At 44.7% G+C, this 23,010-nt stretch overlaps 1 protein-coding gene across 3 annotated transcripts in view; it reads right to left on the bottom strand.

Moving 5' to 3' along the window:
• ATL2 (atlastin GTPase 2) overlaps positions 1 to 23,010 on the bottom strand; it is a 1,083,407-nt gene that overhangs the window by 701,688 nt on the left and 358,709 nt on the right. For all 3 annotated transcript variants that reach the window (XM_044057663.1, XM_044057671.1, XM_044057677.1), the window contains exon 5: positions 12,042 to 12,146. In XM_044057663.1, coding sequence (XP_043913598.1) covers positions 12,042 to 12,146 — 105 coding nt within the window. The remainder of the gene's footprint in view (positions 1 to 12,041; positions 12,147 to 23,010) is intronic.

Here is a 23,010-nt window from a genome sequence, read left to right on the forward strand (position 1 = left end):
TTTTTTCAGAAGATCTGCTGTCGGATGGCTTACCGAAGCCATATCGAAATTCGAGGACTGTAAGCGAAAATATCTATCTACAATAAGGGCCCGACGACGGATAGTTCTGGTGTTGAACAAAGCACAGAAGTGACAATGGGCAACGTCATGGTCTGAGCCTAAACAAGTGACGCTGTAAGAATTAAAGTCTCCATGTGGTATTTGCTTTCCACAGGCGAGACAATTAACTTTTTCTGACATTGGTTAGTACAAGGAAAAAAAAAAAAAAAAGGATCCCCAACGGGGTACTTAGCTTTAGAAGATTTCAACTTCACTTCGGTAGATGAAACTCAGGTAGCAGCAAACTGGCACTCGTGCGAACTGCTTCTGCTTCGGGCTCCATGGCAAGAAAGACTTATGTAGTGGTGTCGGCTGCCTTACTACATAAGCCACAGTAGCCCTCACCGTCAGTCATGAAGCGACAGCTACAGACGCAGAAATACTAAGCCTCTTATATTCGGGCCGGTGATGGCTACTGTGGCAGGGATAAACCAAATGTGATGACTGCAACAGTGAAAGATGAACACCTGCTTCTGCTTCAGGCTCCACGGCAAGAAATTAGAAGTTATGTACCTACCATAACGTTCCATGTTAGTTGTCTTCATCTCGCCTTCTTCTTGCTGGATGGGTTCGGAGCCGATCCTCGGCTCCGACTCGGCACTAGCTTTAGCTCGAGAACTCCTTTTACCAGCTCGAGGCAACCCTATATCCCATGATGCAAGGCGGAACTACCTCAGATCTCGTTTGGCAGCTAACTAACCCTGCTAAAGACTTATCCTAATATAATTAGGAACCATGGTTCCTAAAAGAAGTCCTCATAACAATGCTCCAGAGGAAGCAATCTAAAAGGAACTCTCCAAGATCTGTCCAGGCCAGGGGGAAGGAGGGTGGCACGCAAGAAGAAGGCGAGATGAGGACAACTAACATGGAACGTTATGGTAGGTACATAACTTCTAAATGTTAAGTTGTCAATCTCGCCTTCATTCTGCTGGATGGGACCGTCCTAGCACCTGTATCCCGGTGGCTCAATGGAACAGACTCTTGAGAACAGTGGAACCAAAACTGGCCCTATCTCTGGAGGCCAAATCCAACTTGTAATGAGACACAAAAGTATGAGGCGTGGCCCAAGTAGCTGCTGCACAAATAGTGTCAATGGGAAGTCTATCCTGAAAGGCTACAGAAGTGGATAGACTCCTGGTCGAATGAGCTTTTGGCTTAGAAGATAGTTGTTTGCCCCTTAGAGAGTACACATAGGAAATGGTGGAAGTCAACCATCTAGATAAGGTCACTTTAGATACTGGAAGACCCAACCTGTTTCCTGCATAGGAGACAAACAATTGGTCTGATTTTCTAAGTTGTTTAGTCCTATGTAAGTAGTACCTGAGCTGACGAACATCCAAAAAATGCAGCTTCTGTTCAGCTCTGTCAGAATAGTTAGGAAAGAAAACTGGTAGATCAATAGATTGGTTAATATTGGCTTGAGATACAACCTTGGGAAGAAAGGAAGGGTTAGTCCTGAGCGAAACCCTATCCTTATGAAACACCAGATAAGGTGAACGAATACAGAGGGCCTGAATATCAGAAACTCTTCTTGCAGAAGTAACAGCCAGCAAAAATATAGTTTTCCATGTCAACAACTTTAAAGAACACGTAGCAGACGGTTCGAAGGAGGTAGAATTAGGGATGCCAACATTAAGGTCAGATCCTTTTGCGGAGGGGGATGTTTCACAGGCGGTTTTAGGAGAAAACCTCCTCTCAAAAAGGCTTTGCATAACCTATGAGACATGATGTTATTGTCCTGCAAGCCAACATGAAATTTGGAAATAGCAGCCATTTGTACTTTGACTGTAGATGATGACGATCCTGAATGAAAAACCTCCGCCAGGAAATCCAAAACAGAATGTATAGGAGCGGTGAAGGGATCAATATTTTGGCATTTGCCCAAATAGAAAAGCGCCGCCACTTGCTAGCATAAACAGTTCTAGTGGACGACTTTAAAGAAGACACTAAAATGTCTCTGACTGAGTCAGAAATCATTGGTAGCCTGGCTAGGGAAGGAAGTGGAGCAACCAAGCAGTGAGGTTGAGAGAATGAATGGCTCGGTGCTGCTGACCCGACTGGTGGATCAAAAGATCCGAACTGGGTCCAGATGCCAGGGCTGCACCAGAAGGTGATGATGTAGAGACGGAAACCAAATTTGTCGAGGCCAATATGGAGCAATGAGGATCAATTTGGCTCTCAAACGGTGGCTTTCTGAATGACTTGTGGAATCAATGGAAAGGGAGGAAAAGCATAAAGAAGTCCCGAGGCCAATCCTGGGTTAGAGAGTCTCTCAAGGGTTGGCCTGGAAGAGGAAATAGTGTGAAGTAATCTGGGCACTTGCTGTTTTGAGGGTAGCGAAAGATCGCAACAAGGGTGCCCCACTTCAGAAAAATCTGATCCACTACAGACTGATTGAGAGACCACTCGTGAGGCATCAGAATAGATCTGCTTAACCTGTCCGCCAATAGGTTGGACCTGCCGAGGATGTGCGTTGCTATCAGAAACCGCTGAGAAGAGATCGCCCATTGCCAAAGTCTGAGAGCTTCTCGACATAAGGGATAGGACCTGGTTCCGCCCTGTTTGTTGATGTACCAGACCACGGACATGTTGTCCGTCTGTACTGCAATAGTCCCTGTGGGAAGAAAGTCGAGGGCTTGCAACGTTAAAAGCACTGCTCTCATCTCCAGGACATTTATGTGCAGGTGGTATTCTATGGGTTGCCACGTCCCGTGGACCATCCTGCCCTGATAATGCCCCCCCCACCCGATCAGAGAGGCATCAGTGGTGACTGTGGCAACTGGAGGAGGGGGAACAAATGGTCGGCCCTGCTGAAGAAGAGGGGAAGATACCCACCATCGTAGATGAGCCCTGCAAGACTGTGTCACTAAGATCTCGTGTCTCATGGGCAGATCGTGGTACGACCACTGCGTGAACAACATCCACTGCAGGAGACGCATGTGGAAGCGAGCTAGTGGAAGAAGAACAATGGCTGCAGCCATTAGACCTAGAACCTTCAAGACAAACCTGGCTTTGACCTTGTTGCTTTGTAACAGAAGCTGAACAAATTTCTGGATGTCCAGAATCCTTTGATTTGTTAGTCTGGCTAACATTTTGACGGTATCTAACTCTGCCTATAAAGGTGATAGATTGGCAAGGCAGCAGAGAGGATTTTTCAAATTCACGAAATTCCTAGACTCTTGCAAAGCTGTAAGGTGTAATCTCTGGACCAAAGAAGCTGATCCCTGGAGGTGGCGGAGAGGAGCCAGTCGTCCAAATAAGGAAACACTTGGAATCCTCGACGTCTCAGGTGAGCTGTGACCACCGCCATGCATTTGGTGAACACTCTGGGGCTGAAGTGAGGCCAAAGGGCAGTGCTCTGAATTGGTAATGACTGGCTCCCAGCCGGCGGAGAAACCTTCTGGAGCGTCTGTGAATCTTTATGTGATAGTACGCATCCTGAAGGTCTATCGAGCACATCCAGTTGTCCTTGCCCAGAAAGGGCAGAATGGATTGCAGCGTGACCATCCGAATCTTGCCTTTTGACAGACTTGTTTAGTCTGCTTAGGTCTAGTATTGGTCTCCAATCTCCCGTCCTTTTGGGGACCAAAAAGAATCTTGAGTAGAAGCCGGATCCTACTTGGTCTGCCGGCACTGTTTGGATGGCTCTTTTTTCCAGGAGTTTTGAAACTTCCTGTTTTGCCAAATCCCTTTGACCGGGTGAGATGTCTGGAAGGGATTGTAGAGGTACGGAAACCTTTCAAGGGATTTTGTAACCCTCGGATATAATCGACTGTACCCACTTCTCTTGTGATAGGGATTGCCAGGCTACTGGGTACAGCGAAATTCTTCCCCCGACTGCCTCCAAGGGTGGACAATCGGGCAACACCTCAGGGATGCTGAAAGGGCTTCTCAGGAAGAGGCTCCCTGTTGCCCTGGTTCTGAGGACCCCCTGCCTCTAGGGGCGTCTATTATTGTTACCCCTCTGCCTCTAGGGGTAAACTGACCACGTGTGTCCGTGTAGCTCCTTGGGCTTTACGGAACCACATCTTCCCCTTCTGACCCTTGGGATATGGTCTAGAAGGAGTGGAAAACTGGACTCCAACGGCAGAAAGAGTTTTACCGTCTTGTTCACATCTGGTCAAAGTATCCTTCACCTGAGGTCCGAACAAAGCCGAACCGTCAAAGGGGTGTTGGTGAAGGACGCCTTAAAGGGTCCGCAAAATTACAAAGCCGCATCCTGGCTTGGCGCCTAAGAGCAACACCTGTGCCTGCGGCCCTGCTCGCTCCATCGGCTGCATAAGATATGAGCCGCATGGAGGAGTTAGATATCGAATTCAGGATAGCTAGCTGAGAGGCAATCTTTTCCTGAGCCCCAGCAGCTGAAGGATCCTGGACTACTTCCCCCAGTTCCTTGAGAATATCTCGTTGAAGCCTGGTGAAGTGACAAAGGTAATTCAGCGAACGCATTGCAAAGGTCGCTGAAGAAAACATCCGCTTTCCATACCTGTCCATGGTCCTAGAATCCTTATTAGGAGGATGGACAGGTACTGAAGGATCCGCCAGTTCCTTCTTAGTGGCGGCCACCACCATAGCATCCACAGAGACACCTTTGGACAGGAACTGTTTGTCCGAAGGGGCCGTGATGAATTTGGATGGTCTCCTGGGGACAGGTTCCACAGAATCTGGAGCCGCCGACGCCTTCCGAGCCACTACCAGTATGAGGGGGTCGAAGGCGGAGACACCCAGGAGGTGGAGGGTCGGGATCCAAAAGCCTCCAGGTATACCGACTCATCCTCGGAGGGGTCAATGGAGGGCCAATTCCCCCTCTGCTTGAGGAGCTCAAGGATGTCTGAAAATGAGACATCCTCAGAGGGGGACCGTGGGGAACCCTCCGACTCATCTAAGTCGGTATCAGATGTAGTAGACTCAGGGGAGTCTGTGTGTTTCCTCTTACACGTCCTCTTCCGAGGGGTTCACCTGCAGGGTCAGGAGAAACCTCGGAAGAGGAGGAAATTCCCAGTGGGGAAACCTGGGGCGATGGATCCCTGGGCCTGAGAGCAAGAGGCTGACAAGAGGCTTCTGCAGGCACTGATGAGGGAGGAGCTAGAGGGATAGACCGTTGACCAGGCTCAGAGGCCAGGACACTCCTCATCACCTCAAAGGCTCCTCTCCCCGGGAGACCTGAACACACCCGCTCGAAGAAACAGGAATGGTCGGCTCCAAGGAGAGAGAAGGCTCGAGGCAGATGTCGGCGCCGAGCTTACCAAAGCGAAGCTCGAGAGGGAGAGCGGGTCGGACAAGGGTCCGATGCCACTAGCCCCCTCGGAGCAGACAGTGGAAACCCGACGACCGGATCCCTCCAAGGAAAGTCTCAAGGAGGAGATCGGAGCCGAGGATGACGGAGCCGAAGGATGTATCGGCTCCGGCATCGAAACAGTCGCTGTCCCAAGAAGCTCCGGCTCCGAACTCTGGTGTGGAGTCGGAGGAGGAATCTCAAGAATTGGGGCTGTAGCAAGTCTGTTGAGATGGGCTATGGAGCATTTGGGCCAGTGCCTGAGACTTCAACAGCCTGCTTACCACCCTCTCCAAATCGTGGTCAGACAGCCTGGAAGATCTCGAAGATCGGCTCCGATGGCTCCGCTCCGACAAAAGAGGAGACCCGGAGCCGAGTGGATACTGAGTAGCGAAGGGGACCGGGATCTCTTGCGGCCCGGACCCACCGGAGCCGAAGTCCCTTGAACCCCAGATGGAGCCGAGGATCTCGGCTCCGATGCTGGATAAAGTGTCGGCTCCAGCCGGAGCCGACAAGGCAACAGTAGTCAGGGTATCGGAGCCGGCCGGCACCGAACCCACTACTCTGGCAGAAGAAGCATCGGTTCCAGCCGAGCCGATATCGGCTCGACGAGCCGGAGCCACCGGAGGAGGCTTAGACACTGTAGCCTGAGCCTTCGGTGGCTTAAGAGGTTTTCCTGCCCCTTGCTTAGGAGGAGAACCTTCAGGTTTCAACAAACCTCGGAGGATCAGTTTGTTCCTCCTTTCCTGCAGGACTCGCTGGCTAAAGGCATGACACAACGCACAGGAGTCCTGCAGGTGCAAAGGCCCCAGGCAATACACACAAGAAGTGTGACCGTCTGTCAGGGACATTTTCTGACAGCACTGGTCACACTTCTTGAAGCCTGAGACCTTGCCTTCCCTAGACATCCTAAAAGGATATACACAAACAGTCCTCACAAACACACAACTTAATCCCTACACAGACACACAGGAAGGGAATAACTTGGGGAACTAGGCCTGACTAAAACTTTCACTGAAAAAACTATATTAAAAGTTTAAAAAGGAAGGGAATAGGGTGGGCTGTACTAAATACAGGCTAACCTAACACTGAAGGGAAATTAAACCCCTAACTAACTTTTTTCTTATTTAACAAGAAAAACTTACCTCAGCTGGCAAAGGAGACCTCTTTCGCTAAGCGGCAAACGAGATCTGAGGTAGTTCTGCCTTGCATCATGGGATATAGGGTTGCCTCGAGCTGGTAAAAGGAGTTCTCGAGCTAAAGCTAGTGCTGAGTCGGAGCCGAGGATCGGCTCCGAACCCATCCAGCAAGAATGAAGGCGAGATTGACAACTTAACATGACTGATGTAGTGGCGTTGGCTGCCTTACTTTATACTACTGATGACCTGATGTCCAGTAGGTATGGCTTCAGCTGTCAGCTTTGTACTCCTGGCGCTCTGATGTCAGGGAGCATGGTTGAACAGCCGACGCCAGACCCAGACTTTGGGATTCTGGCCGACCGAGGACTGCCTGCCGGCAGGGGAGAACCCTACAGTCATGACTGCAACAGTGAAACACGATGAACATCCTGTAGAATATGAGAAGCCTGCAAATGAAGTGAATATAGTTTCGATAATGGTAGCCTGGCTGTCTGAGTGACTGTATTCACATGGTACCCAGTAAATTCTAAAACAAACTGGTTTCAGACTGGATTTTACATGACTCACTATGCCAAAGGACAGATACAGCTGGCGTAAGGAATCTCAGGCTTTAATGGGGGATGCCTTCATGGAAGTGGTCAGGAGCCAATCATCTAAGTAAGGAAAGACTTGGAAACCCAGCAATAGGGGTCAGGCTGCCACTACTGCCACAAATATGGTGAACACCAGGAAAGCTGTGGTGAGACCAAAGCTGATAATGACTGGCTCCCAGACATAAGTGCAGGAATCTCCTACAGTGCTTCGCTATCTTTAGGTGAAGGTAGGCATCCTTGAGATCAGCCCAGCACATACAGTCTTCCTTCCTTAGCAGAATTAGAATCAACTGTACAGTGACATTCTGGAAATCTGGTCTGTTTGACAAAATGGTTCAGTTTGCAGAGATCCAAAATGGGTCAGATATCTGTTTTTCTTTAGTACCAAAACGAATCTTGAATAGACCCCAGATCCTCGCTGGTCTGATGCAACCTCCTGGGTGACTCAATTAACCAGAAGTTTTTGCTTTGAATTTCCACTGTTGCATCACTTCAGTGGCAGTGTGGAACATCAGGAAGGGATTTTTGGGCCTTTTCTGTAAAACAAAAAGAGAACTGAACAACATCTGGACACGAATCTAAAAGCCCATGCAACTCGGGTGATAGCCTCCCTAAGCTTCTGGGTGGAAAGCCACGCAACCCCAGACTGCTTTCAGAGTAAGTTAGATGGGCAACATTTCAAGGGAACTGCAAAAGCCCCACAGAGAAAGCCCTGGTTCTGTGGTGTGCCCCTGACCATGGCTGGCATCAGTTATAGCTGCCGTAGGAGAGACTTTCACTAAGAGCATCCTAGAAAGATTGCTGTGCTTTATGAAAAGTCTCTTCCTTCCCTTCTAGGTACTGGAGAAAGACCACTGAGGGGTTGAAAAATGACCTCAGACAGCAGACGGTCTTTCTGTCCTGTTCACTTCAAGTCAGCATCTCTTATCTTCGGGCCAAATAGGAAAGAACCGCCAAAAAGTGCATTAATGAAGGTTTTGTTGAAACAATCCACAAATTTACATAAGCACATCAAGGCATAATGATGCATAAAAATGCCAGTGCCTGCTGCATGGGATGTTCCATGTGCCATGTATGGAGAAGTTAGATATAGACTGCACAGTAGACTATTCAGCATTCAGAGTCTTGAGTCTTAACCATCTTTGACACTTTGGCTGTCAGATCTCACTGAAGCCTCATCAAGTGAGCAATATAAATCAGTTCACACAAGGTGAAGGTGTGTTTTCAGAAATGGTTCAAGGTCAGAGACTTTTTGTTGGGCAGATGGACAGAGAAACTTTCCTCTGAAATGTCTTTTTTAGTGGTTGCCACAATTTCAATTGCGTCCACAGCCAGACTCTTAATCCAGTGGGGTCTGTCCTTAGGAGGGGTTAGAATCTTGTCTGGGTTCTTGGGAAATCAGTTCCGCCATGTTGTTTTTTTTCTCCAATTTCCCCAAGACATCAGGATGGGAGATAACCCATGATATGGATGAGCCTGAGCCAAAGGCCTCCAGAAACAGACTCCTCTGGGGAAGGGGGCTTCTGTGTCCCATCCTCCACATTGCGTTAACAATTTCATCAAATCACTAAAGAAGGCATCATTCATGTTGGGAGGGGGATTTGAGAGAGTCCTGGTCTTCCCAGAGGTCAGTGCTCTTGGGGGAATTCAAGTGATTCTTCTTATAATTGCTCTTACCATGCACCTTCCCAGGTGCAGGTGTGGGCGGAGACTCGGAAGAAGCACAGGGTTCTGAATGCAGGGAAACCTAGAGACCCACAGACTGCCTTAGAGCCAACTGATGTAGATCTGCTGGCAGGCACCAGGCAGATTTGGATGGATCTTAAACTGCTGGGGACCCATCCCTGAATGACTGAAAATCTGCTCCACAATGCTGAAGCCCAAAACCGAAGCAGGACGACTCACACCCAGTACTCCTTGGATCCACAGACCTAAGCGAGACACCTGTGCCTGGCAATGACTTGACTGGCTAACACAGAGCCTGGTGTCGAGCTGTTAAGAGCTGAAGCATCCAAGGGTAAACAACAACTCCAAGGCCCAGAAAGTCAATCCTGGGGCACCAGGGCCAAAGGCCAGGCTCCAAGAAGCCCCCAGCTCTGAAAATGATGGACTTGAGAGCACCAAGGAAGGAGATGGCAGCTGAAGTAACTATGCTGTCAGCGCTGGCAGGGTGGAGGGCACCATGGTCAGACCGGACAACCCCAGAGCCAAATGGTCCAAGGGAGGATCATCAAGAGTGGGATAAAAAAACCTCAGACAGTGAGGTCAAGAAGGCATGGATGATACCTAACTGGGTGTGAGGATCTCATTAGTTGTTCCAGATATGAAGGCTGGAGGCTCCCATCTAACTTGGCAGCTAGAAGAGGCAACAGAAGGTGGCCTGGACAAAAAACTTTGGCAGCTGCCAGATAGAGTGGATCCAAAAAGGGGAAGATTGGACAAGAGGGGTGTGTGTGTGTGTGTGTGTGTGGCCCCAGAGAAAACTCCGCAGGAGTAGCACAGTAGAAGGGTGACTGCAGTCTGCCAGAGGAAGCGGTAGGGTCTTTAGTCAGAAAGGGACTCTGTATGCTGAGAGTTGGGGAGTTAGACTCTGATACAAGCAGTACCAACGATGACAGCAGAGTCAGCAATGAAGGACCTGAATGGGTCTGGGCGAAAGGATAGTATAACTTTGGCTCTGGGACTTCCTCTGAAGATGAGTAACGAGATTGCTTGCAACCCTCCCACTCCCTCATGGGCCCTATCCTCTTTTCCTGGAAATGTCCTCCTCTCGCTTGTTAAGACTTCTTACTAGGGAAGAAAGATGCAGACGATGGTTCAAACAGGCCTTTTATTATGAACTTGCTTCGCCTTTCCATTAATACAGCAAACGCAGAGCATGACTGACCAACAGTGTCACTTGTGAGCATCCTGCAGATGCAGTTTATGCCTACATGACACATTTCTTATACCCCAAGCCTTAGAACTACCTTTCTTAGGGGTAACAATGGTACACTCACAACAAAAGCACACAAATACTAAACTAACCAACCTATCTACCTAACAATGTATAACAATAATCTTAATAGCGGTTGTATCTATTATATCTAATAACTTGGAAATGCTAAGAAAAAAAAAAGACTAATTTCAGACACACAATCTGAATAACTAGAAACAGCACAGTCTAAATTTTATTTTATTTTTATTTTACATTTGTTAACCGGGAGAGTCAGACTAGATGCAGGTCCAATTTCAGCGGAGGCCCGGGGAGAAAAGCTCCAAATGAGTTAATTTACAAGTTGGTTAAATCATTTGGTACAGCTGTAATAAGCATCAATAGAGGTTAATGTCAAAGTTACAAGTTTGTCAGTGTGATTCTATGCAGCAAATAGTCATACACAGTCCAATATCACATAATACATAGGTCACATAAAAATGATTGCTAGATTCTTAGTCTACACAAAAGGTCGTAAGTAGGCAGTCATACAAAAAGTAATTTTTTTTTTCCCTAGTAGGGAGAGCATCAAAAGAGCAGGTGTTTGCTAGGAAAAATTTCTAGAGTTGGTTTAATTGCTAGGATACAATTTGAGAGATAGTCTTAGATTAGGAGGTTACGGTTTATTAGGATTCAGTTTTGTAAGGAAGAATTCTTAATTCATACGGACAGTAGAGGTTAATTCTACAAGGAAGTTTACAGTGCTCTGTAGGATTAAACATATATTGGTGGAGATCTTAATGATTTGCCATGGTCTGGATTAAACTCAAGAGTAAAGGGATAAAGGAAGGAACACTGAAACACATCACACTCAAATTAATACAGAACAATAAAGCTAACTCCAAACACTTAATCATAAAATGACTAAATATGGGTAGAGGAAAATATTCAAAAAGCTAGAAAAAAACACTATCCAAGAGGATAGTGGTCGGCAGATCTGGTCATCCATGATCACAACAGAATGGCAGCAAACAAAATTTTAGAAGATGGTGCTACATTAGAGGCTTGTGGGTAGAGGAAGCAGGGTTCTGGGTTTGAAGATTGAGTATGGCCTTCTCTGAATCAAAGTTAGAGCCAATAACCCGCAGGTTGAGACCAGACAGAAAAGACAACATTGGAGCTACAAATTAAACAGGTAATTCATATTTCAGTACGTTATCTTTTCTTTCGCATTTGATTATCCTGGAATAACTAACCTTTCTATAACACCCGTTACTTAGCATCCTTCTGTTAGGAGATTTTTATCAAGTCCTCCACACTACATACTCATCAGAGTACAGTGGCTGTTATTTCTTGCCTAAATGTACAAAAATCTCTCATATCTGCTTCTAAACTCTGCAACTTCAGCCTGCTTTGCCTCACATACCAAACTTACTGTTATGACTCCTACAGCGAACTTTACTTAAAAGCTAGTCAAAGTTTGTCCGATATGCCCCCCCAATTTTTCCCTTTCTGTTTTCTACAACCTAATTATGTGGTGCTCAATTTGGAAATTATTTCGTAACTCCTGGGTTACTTCTCTTCCCTTAGCATTTCACAAAACAGACCTGTGTATAAAATTTAGGTGTGAAGCTGCCCTGGGAATACAAATGGGCACTTCAAAAGAACTGACATTCCAAGACGAAAATGGGAAATGCTACAGTTTCTACTGCACTGACAGTCATTTCAATATTGTAATACAGGACTGCATGCTTCATCAGCAGGGTGACAGGATGTGCCTGAACATATAACAGGGTAATACCCCACATCAGGAGGGGCCAGAGAGAAAAAGCAACTCAAGGAGCCAGCTGTTCCTGCTGCCAATACTGTTTTATACTTAAATCCAAACAAATGCCATAAAATAAGTCAGCCAGAGAAGTGAATCAGAAATGCCCACTGTAGGCCAAGAAAAAAAGTTCAGTAAAAAGCTTCACAGTAAAAGTAACAGTAACTCACTAAGTGACAAAAGTACATTTTCTTACCTGGACTGAGCTTGTCATTGTGCTCAGAGCAAATACAGTAGCACAATCTTTTATTGTTGACTGACTGTCAAAGGCCCCCTGAGTGTCCATTAGCAGAACTGCAACCTAGTGTAAAAATTGGTAAAAGTTAAAATATGCATACACAGAGCTTACACCAACATATATTGTCTTAACTATTTAATAGGTTCTTAATATTATGCATTAATACATTACCTTACATCACCATTACCTTACATTGGAGTGGCAAATATGGAATTCTGAACATAGAAACTAAATGTATGCCTGGGCTTAATTACTGAAGCTTTTATCTGCATATTGTAGATCTGTAAGTTATTAATTTAACCTCATTAAAGTTCCTAGCCCATCACACCTCTCAACCTCTCACTGTAAGAAATGCGGACAAAGCCAGAAATAAAGCAGAGGACAAAGGCCCAAAAATAGGGGCAGACTTTAAATATTGCTCCTATAAACTTAGAAAGTTAGGTTTTGCATTACTACGTATTTTCTGAAGGATATGAAGCCTGAAACTCAAATCTCTGCAACTGCTTATTGACCTCAATCCTCAATGAACTGCCAGAAAACCAAAAATGTTATGAGGAACAGACCAAAAATGAGGCAAAAATCTAGACAATTGAGAGGTATGCTGCTCACGGGTATCACTAAAGATCAAGGCAAAGTGTCAACTGCAGACCAAATTTTAATGAACATATTGTGGCAATGTGTTACAGGTACATAGTTTAATGATATACATATAAATATAAGAAGAGAAAAAAAGAAGTTATGTACCTACCATAACGTTCCATGTTTGTTGTCCATCTCACCTTCCTTCTTGCTGATTGGGTTCGGAGCCGATCCTTGGCTCCGACTCAGCCAATATACAATAGCTCAAGAGCTTTTACCGACTCAAGGCTACCCCTTATCCCAACATGCCTAGTAGCAGCTACCCAGATCTGGTTTGTAATAGCCCACACTAGACATACATAGTAAAAAAACATTTTTTGTTAAGCTCTTGTAAATCAAGGTAGGAAGGAGAGGAAAAGACAATGTGTGGTTAACTAACCTGGTATGTCAGCAGGAAACTCAGCCAGTGTAACCAATAAATAGCTCCTCTCGAGCCTCCAGGAAGGGGGAAGGGGGGGGGCACAAGAAGGAAGGTGAGATGGACAACAAACATAGAACGTTATGGTAGGTACATAACTTCTTTAGGTTATGTTGTCCCATCTCGCCTTCGTTCTTGCTGGTTGGGACTGTGCCCCCAGCACCTGGTTCTCAGGTGGCTCACTGGAACAAACTCTTCAGGATCATGGAACCAAATGATGCCCTATTCCGGGAGACCACATCCACTTTGTAATGAGAGATAAAGGTATGAAGATTTGCCCATGTCACTGCTGCACAGATTGAATCTAAGGGCAATTTAGCTTGGAAGGCAACAGAGATGGCTAAGGCCCTGGCTGAATGTCCTCTGGGTCTCCCTGGAAGCGTCTTTTTACGCAAACCATACGAATAAGTGATTATGTCTGACAGCCATTTTGATAAAGTCACTTTAGAAACTGGATAATCTTGCTTATTGTTGGCAAAGGATATGAACAATTGGTCTGATTTTTTGAAGTCTTTGGTTCTGTGTAAATTAAAACGCAATTGTCTATGAACATCCAATTGGTGCAATCTATACTCTGCCTTGTTGCCACAATTTGGGAAGAACACAGGAAACTTTTTTTTTTAAACTAAAACAAAGGGTACTGTTAAACATAAAGACTAGGTCTTATCCTGGGAATCAGTCTATCTATTCCTTGAAAGATCTTACTTTTGGAAAACCTTGGAGTACCTTCACAGATTGGCTCTGCAGCCTTGCAGTCTGTTTGGTGCCCCGCTACGCTCTGCTCACTCTGCTCCCCTACCCTACCCCCAATTCCCACACACCCCAACACATCGACATTTATCCTAACCCATTATCACCTGACCACTCCACACAACCAATCATCTTCACTCCACCCACCTCCTGTACCACCTGCCCACTTCCCAAACCAAACTACCTTAATTCCTCCCAAACACCACACCTATCTTCCTCTCATCCAATTAACATCACTATCAACCAAACTCAACATGACACATACCATGCTCTCCATTCTGATATGCCTCCTACTAACCCTCACAGCCCTAACCTACACTACATCCCTAAACACATACAGTTCATTACCCCAAACCACCTACCACATAACACAACCCTTCACACCAACAAAAGGCCACAAACTTCCCTATATCCCCCTCTCTACTAGTAAACAGCAAAATATTACTCATACACAACAAACACTGCTTAGCATCTCTCACTAGAAAAATACCAAACAAGCTGTATAAAGATACACTACAAGCAATTAAACACAATACACTCAAAGAAATACCTCCTTACCACCGGTGACATTCACCCAAACCCAGGTCCACACAACATCCTACCCCCAAACAAACGCACAACAGACCTACTCATCATAAACCTTAACACTCGCAGTATATCTAATAAAATGACTCACCTACATGCAATCATAACCCACTACTTCCCCGATATACTAACCATAACAGAGACCTGGTTAAATCCCAGCACAAGGAATTACCCATTGTAAAGACTTAAATTTTGCCTGTGATAAAAATAGGACCTGCTGGAGAGACAGGTATGTATCCCAGAGGCTCCCTCTTAGGAACAAGATTTTCATCCGTGTGAAGCGGAGTTCCTCCTTATCCCAATGCAAGTGTAATTTGGACATTTGTATGGGTAACAAAAAATTCATCCCTGGTTTGACACCTGTCTGTAATGGACACAGGCAGCCTGTAAATGTTTAATCTCCCAAGACCCTGCTTACACTTTAACAAGTTATTGTACCCTTGTTGAGATTTGGAATGCATGGCTAGGCTTAAAAATGTCCTTGTGGTTGTTGGCATACACACCTATAAACCACATGAGAATGATACAGTTGTATCTGAAATCTCTTTGGTCCCAACATCAAAACTTTCAAATACCAGTACTGGGGTTTGACAGAAGAGAAATCTTTTGGTGGAGACAATAGGTATCTTTAAACCCAGGTCTCCCCTTCTAACTGTATGCTTTAAAGCAGTCAGTTGTCATAGATGCTTTGGACTTTGCTTGGGGAGCAGTTTCAGGATGGATAAAAGTGCAGGAAGTGTGGGACACCAAGAACAGACACAAGCACATAAATATCAAGGAGATGCTTGCCCTGTTCAAGGCACTCAACTCTCTTAACCATCTTTGCTCCCTGGGACATTTTCAAGTGGTTACAGACAGTACCACAGTCATGTGGTACATCAGCAGGTGAGAAGGAGCCAGGTCATACCCCTTTTGCAGACTAGCTTTGTCAGCTTGGGATTTAGCTTCTCAGCACTGCAGGCATTATAATTCTGTCAAAGTAAACATGAGTGGGAAGCAAACTGAGCAAGAACAGAGCAGACCCTCACAATTTGAAACTAGATCAAGGGGTCTTCCAAGATTTGACCCATCTGGAGTTATTCATGTAGACATCTTTGCCTCCTGTCTGAACAATCAACTGGCAAGATTCTGTTGCAGGACTCCCATGTAAAAAAGCCTAGAAGACAGATGCCTTTTCTTTTCCTTGGACAGGAATGTTCCTGTATGCTTTTCCACCCTTTCCACTAGTATCCAGGGTAGTTCTGAAGATCCGGAAGGAATCCCTTAAGGTAACTGCAGTGACTCCCTTTTGCCCCAGCCAACTGTAGTTCTCCCATCTTTTGGAAATGGCCAGGAGCAATTACCACAGGCTTACTCCAACACTGGATCTACTCGGACAAGAACAGTGGTGTTCGATGCACCCCGTCAATCAACTTCAGTTGACTGCTTAGATGATAGGGTCTTAATTCCTTGTAGGCACCCGTTTACTGAGAACATGCAGCAGGTACTAATGGAGGCAAGAAAGCCTGCTACTACAAAGTTCTGTATTTACAAATGAAAAGATTTTCTAGTTGGTGCCAGCAACATAACCAGCACCCATTCAGGGCTAGATGTTGTCTGGTTCTACAATTATTTGAGAGTTACTATCCTATGGCCTTTTTTATTCCTCTGTTAAGTTTTATTTCTCATCCAAATTAACATATCTACCCATGAATCCTCTTTAAATGCCGTCTCATGGCGAAATGTTTTTGAAAGGGGTTCAGCATAAGAGGCCCCCAAAAGAAAAAGTGGCCCCCTCCTTTGGATCTTAATTTTGTGTTAAAGAAGCTAACACCTGCTCCATTTGAACCAGCTAATCTGGCTAACTTGAGGTTCTTGACTCATTCACTCCAATGGAGCTCAGGAGGTTTGCACTGTAACTTTGAATAAGTGGAGCCTGAGCCTTTTGACAGAATCAGATTATGTCCTTGTATGAACATTTTGTTTGAAATGTCTCAGGGAACCAAGGGGCTGTGATAACACAAACTATGCCGTATTGCTGATATTCTGATCTTCTAGGTAAGTCTGTTCAAAGAACACTTGAGCTCATTTTAAAAGGAATGCTTTTACCTACTCATCTTTGTTTTGAGTAATCATGAAAGCAAAATCTTTGTACATAATGTACTGCTTTACCAAGCATTATAAGTCATCACTGCTTTTCTAAAGCTAACAATATTTTTGCTGTAGCAATCATCCAAATGATGTTAGCTAGGGCCTCCACTTGCCTTTTGTATTCATACTTTGGTATTCTTCCCAAACAAATGGTATACCGTGAAGACAAGGATAAGGTAATAGTTTGAATTCTCTGAGGTAAAATATCTATCGTAGATGATTCAGTCATCTTCATCTTTCACAGATACCCTCCTCATCTCCTCTTGGTTATTTGTGCTAACTGTTTTCTCTCAACTGTTTTATATTATCCCTGGTGCTACTTTGAAATGTGGATCCATTTCTATAGGGCTTGAGTGGTAGTTAAAGCTTTGTATCTGCATTATTAAGCCAACTTCACAAGCTGAAGAATGGCAACATATGCTTTGCCTGACTAAGTGCCCTATCAAAATCTGGCTGCATTGGCGAAACCTGGCTGTAAGTACCATGACATTGTGGTGTGACTCGAGAGAAGCAACTTGATTTGCTGTTTGATGTTAGGGTGAGTAATAAACTGACCTGCTGCTGTTTATTACTTTATTGGACCAATGGGATGAGTCCTTTTGCTGATTTTGTAACAGTTTGCAATGTTATTACTGAGCTGTTTTATCATGAGGTTTTAGTTCAGAGATTTGAGGTTGGCTGTAAAAGTAAAATCTTTGTTATATCTTTCTGATTGACAGCAGCTAACCCAGCATTCATCCATAACCTCTTGACTGTTAAGAAAAAATTGAGCCAGAGCTGCTATCTGGAAGAGGCTGGGTACTTCACAAAAGTGTTGATATTATGTTGTCCCATCTCGCCTTTGTTCTTGCTGGTTGGGTTCAGAGCCGATCCTTGGCTCTGAATCGGCTGATATACAATAGCTCGAGCGCTTTTACTGGCTCGAGGCTACCCCATATCCCACACATGCCTAGCAGCAGCTACCCAGATCTTGTTTGCTGCTTGAAGTGTCTAGATTGCGCCACACTGGCTCAGGCTAAGTACTTTACATTTTTCTAGTTATTGCTAATTCTTGATTAATCGACTGGCTCCTCACTGCTACCATCGAGCAACAACTAATCAAGGCACGGGACTACACAATCCAAACTTGTTCCCAGCTAGGCATCACAATAAACTGCGAAAATCCTGCTTTGTTGTCTTGTCAGTTTATTACTTTTATAGGGGCAGACTTAGACACATAAAACTGCCTCTGGACAGGGTGTCAACCATTCGTCAACAAGTTTCCTTTCTCATAAGATGAGAGTTCAGGCAAGGCAAGTCTAACAAGTACTGGGCTCAATGGCTGCAGCTATCATGCTAGTTCTTTTAGCACGCTTCCACATGTGGAGTCTATAGTGGCTTCTCTTCTCTCAGTGGTCTTTTCCAGGAATTGCCAATGTCACACATGATCTTGATCACAGAATTTTGCGAAAAGGAACTACTATGGTGGCTGGTCTCCCCCCAGATGACTGTGGGCAGACCCTTTCTAGACCTGTATCCGGTAGCCACAGTGACCACGGGCGCTTCCCAGATAGGGTGGGAGGAGGCATTATCTGGGACAAACTGTCGAAGGAACGTGGAAACCTCACGAGTACCATTTGCACATCAGTGTCCTAGAGATGAGTGCGGTGCTTCTGATGTTGCAAGCACTTCAAGACTCCCTACCTGCAGGGACCATTGCAATCCAGGCAGTATGTCACTGGTATGGTACATCAACAAGCAGGCCGGAACCAGATCTTACCCCTTGTGTCAGTAGGCACTTTGAGTATGGCAGTGGGCAATGTCTTCCCAATGTTTTCTGACTGCAATGCACATTCCTGGAAAATCCAGTGTTATAACGGACAGGCTCAGCAGGGCTATCCTTATGCCTCAAGAGTGGTCCCTGAAGCAAGAAGTTGCGGACTTGATTTTCTGCAAATGGGGCCAGCCATGCTGCAATCTTTTTGCCATTCCCCTAAACAACAAATACAGCCGCTACTTCGCCCTAGTTCCCCCTCCGGGGCAGTCACCCAGGGATGCACTTGTTCACGATCGGCGTCCAGGACTACTATATGCTTTTCCACCCTTCCCTCTCATTCTGAAGGTACTTCAGAAAGCAATTGGGTTGCAAACTCATCCTCATTGCTCCTTACTGACCTAGTCAGATATGGTTTCTGTTTCTTCTCCATCGCCTTCAACTGGAGCCTTGGATACTGGACCCAGTTCCGGACCTCCTGACGCACCAGTCAGGCTGGCTTAATCCATCCCTTCAAACTCTCAAGCTGACTGCTTGGTTACTCCACCTCCAGTCTTAGCCAGACTCTCAAACATTTCTCCTGCTGTACAACTCATCCTAGCATCCTCCCACAAGTCCACTACTAGGAGGATTTATACTAGCAAATGGAAGAGAGTCTCTTACTGAGCCCAAAAGTAATAACATTGATCCTTTTACGGCTCCTGTTCACAAGATTCTTGACTTTCTAGCCGAAATCTTCGAAAAAGGGGTAGTTGCAGCTACTGTTAGGGTCCATCTGGCTGCCATCTCCAATTTTCACGTAGGACGACTTGGGTTCTAACATTATGTCCCATAAGTTGTGTAGAGCATTCTTATGAGGTACAACACGTTTACAGCCCCTGGTAAGAGAACCTCCCACCCCCTGAGACCTAAACTTGGTTTTAGCTTTAGTGGTTCTGCCCCCTTTTAAAGCAGCAACATCTTGCCCCTTGAAGTTTCTATCTTGGAAAACCCTCTTCTTGGTTGCTATAACCTCAACTAGATGTGTTTCTGAATTGCATGCTTTGTCTATTCGCCCGCTGTATCTCATTTTTCACAAAGATAGTCTCTCCAAGGACCAATCCTTCCTTCTTGCCAAAGGTTTGTTCCGAGTATAACTTAAATCAGTCCATTATTTATTTATTTGTTTTATTTTAATTTTGTTTACCGGGAAGGTCCGACTGGACGAGGTCCGTTTACAGCGGAGGCCCGGGGAGAAAAGCTCCAGTTACATTAGAACAACACATTACAGAAATAAACATATAGTACGATAGGTAGGAAGTAGTTTCTATTAAACTAGAAATTTCTAGACAGGATTCAAAAAAGTGATTAAAACAGTAGACCATTGCAATCAAAAAATATTTACATATTTACATTTGGTTTGCAAAGAGCAACAGTAAAATTTTAACAGGTACATCTTTTCTCTGGAAGCATCTTTATTAGGGCATTAAGGATAGATAGGAGATGATTGTAGAGGAAGACATATTATGGACTATGCAATACATGGACATAGCCAAGAACTAGTAAGATGGGCCTTAAGGGAGTTTTTGAATAGAGTGATGTTAGCTCCAGAAGTCACAGATGGGGGGAGATTATTCCAGTTTTTAGCTGTAGTGTGTGAAGAGAGATTTGCCGGCTGTATTATTTGCTGGGGTGATAGTGAGGAGTGATTTGTTGGCTGAACGGAGTGGACAACTTGGAGTGTGGCTGGTCAGTAGATGTGTTAGAGCAGGAATTTTGTCAGGTTGTTTTAGGATGATGCTCATCGTGCATACAGCTGCAGTAATCACATATGGGTTCTCTGCCGTCAGGCGGTCCCTCGGTCAGCCGAATTCCAAAGTCTTGGTCCGGCGTCGGTTGTTGTCCCTTCTTCCCTGACGTCAGTGTGACAGGGGTATATAAGTTACAGCAGACACCATATTCTCCAGTCTTTTTTGCAAGGTCCAAGTTCAGGGTAAGTAGAGGTTTCCAGTTGCAATTTTCTAATACAGTGTTGAGATCTAGAGGGTTAACCTTGTGTTCATTTCTGATTTGTTTAAAGACAGTAGGTTTGGGTATGTTAGCATGTCTGTGTAGGAGGAATGTTGGGAGATGGTCACTAAGGCTGTCTGGTAGAGAGCCTGTGTAATAGTTTTGTTCTGGGCAGTTCATTAATGTCCAGTCTAATAAGGATTTTTTTTTTGGATTTCTTATCTACTCTAGTGGGTTCTAGAATAAGGTGGGAGAAACCATACAGGTTGATGTGCCTAGTGGGGATTTTAGAGTTTCAGGCTAGCCAATCAGTGTTTAGGTCTCCTAGCAGAATAGTCTCTTGAGGGAGGTTGTCTTTTGCCCATTGTAGAATTTCTTCAATTTTATTAGTGTTGTTGCCTGGAGGGATATATGTGCAGAGAATATTGATATATTTCTTAGTGTTTAGTTGTAGCTTAATTCCTAGGATTTCAGCATTGTCTAACTTTGGTGGAGGGGTTGGTATGGATTGTATATTAAGTATATTTTTATAGATAATTGCAATGCCCCCTTATCTTGTCTAATGATGTTATATCCTGGAAGGAGAATTTCTTCATTATGGTGTATGACTTTTGGATAAGCAGGAGGTGCATGAGAGTGGGGTCTGACAATGCCTTGTACGCCAAGCATAGATCTTCCCTCAACAGCCTGTAGAAGACAAGAGTACAGAGAGAGCTTTGAGGCAAGTCTGCACAGAACATATTACTTACGCCTTGTGTTAAAGTAATGTGATGTCCACTGCTGGATGCACCTGGTTAGGTACATACCACAGGGGGCACTGCACTCTACGACAGGTCTGTTGAATACTGAATAGAGTGCAGTGGATAGTTCAAAGGGTAAGGCAGAGAGAAAAGACAATGTGACCCAGACACACACAACCTTAAGAAACATCTGAAGTCTGTATAAATAGGGATGTTTTTAGTAAGCTTTAGGTCTAGTTTTGTCAAGAAACTTGAAAGAGGAGAAAGGGTAACAGGTTGTAAAGTAATACAGTTTTGAATTTTGGGCATTATCAAACAGATTTAGGAAAGACGGATCCAGAAATGGTCTCCAAGAATTTTCTTTCTTTGGCACTAGGAACCATCCTTAAATAAAAGCCCTTCCCCACCTAGAAAGGAGGAAATGGTTCTATCACTCACTCCTTGAGACAGCATGTGATGAAGAACCACAAATCTGATCTGGAGGATGAGGAAGGATCCCCTAGAAAAGAGGAATTTCCTTCCACTGCCATCGGTGACACTGATGGCTTTCAGAACCCATTTGCTTGGAACCTTCTGTTGCCAAAGAGAAAAATGAAGATTTAGACTTTCTGGAAGAAAAGAGGTCAGGGTGGGAAAGGTTTAAAAGGTCTCTTGTACAGTCATTCAGACCTGGACTGTCCTTGGTTTTGGGAGGTATGAGACTTCTTTTTGGAACCCTCTTGCCATTTCTTTTTAAACATACATTTACCTGCATTTGTTGAGATGATTACTCCATTTTTGTCAAAAATGGGTGAGGAGAAGAAAATCAAACCCTTGGACAAATTTGGAAAAGGAGGACTGAAGAATCTTGGAGAGATTCCTTGGATCAGCTTGCTCCTTTCATTACATTTTTGATCACCTCTGTAATACAGAATTTAAAATCTCACTTTTAATAAGGGAGGTTCTGAGAATGCAGCCATGCAGACCTTCTTAAAATAGGACCAGTGGCCATGGCCCTGGAAGAAGTAGCAACAGAGTCAAACACTGTAAATAGGGAGTAGTGACCTGTGCAATAGAAGAAACTAAGTTATTTAAAGAAGATTTTTCCTTGCAAGAAGAAACTGCAAATAAAACATTCTTCACACTTTCAAAGTTTGTCACAACAAACTTTAACATAAGATTACAATTCAAATTTTGAAAAATCAGAGTTGCATAAGTATACACCTTTCTCCTATCCCTGTCAATAATTTTTCCATCCCTATCGGGAAGAGTAGGATTGGAATTAAGCAAGTGCTTAGCAGCAGTGGGAGCAACTAAAGCTATAGCTGCTGGGTCAGGTTTGGGAATAGACCATTTAAAAGACTGAGGAACTTTATACATGTTATGTGCCTTTCTATGGTCAGCTGTATCAAGAAAACTGCAGGCAATAACACACACATCCTCTAAAGCAGACAGAAGGAGGAATAGGTGAAGTTCCTGAAAAAATTCTTCTGCAACAACTGAAAATATTTTCTAAGGGACTGAGAAACCTGAGTTTTTGCACAATGAAGAAGTACTGTTGTGTACCTACCATACATGTAAATGTTCGAGTGTATTCACTGTTGCAGTCATTACACTTGGGTTATCCTGCTGGCAGGCTACCCGCAGTCGGCCTGACTTCCAAAGTCCTGGTCCGGTGTCGGTTGCTGTCGCCTCTTCCCTGACGTCAGTCCTCCAGGGGTATATAAGATGCAACAGACGCCATTGTCTTCAGTTTTTCTTGCTCCAGCTGTCAGGTGCCCCCAAAAGGGTAGGCTAAAAACATTGCTTACAAAAATCATGCACAAAATAAACATTACCTTCATCTACAAGCAAATGCACTACATAGGTTGTATAGAACAGAGAAGCACAGATAAGTCCCAGCAAAGAAAGGGGGATGGTGGGTGGGTAAACTGGACTGCAACA

Source organism: Protopterus annectens, chromosome 1.part2 (genome assembly GCF_019279795.1).
Source record: "Protopterus annectens isolate FY-2018-M chromosome 1.part2, PAN1.0, whole genome shotgun sequence".
Lineage (NCBI taxonomy): Eukaryota > Metazoa > Chordata > Ceratodontiformes > Protopteridae > Protopterus > Protopterus annectens.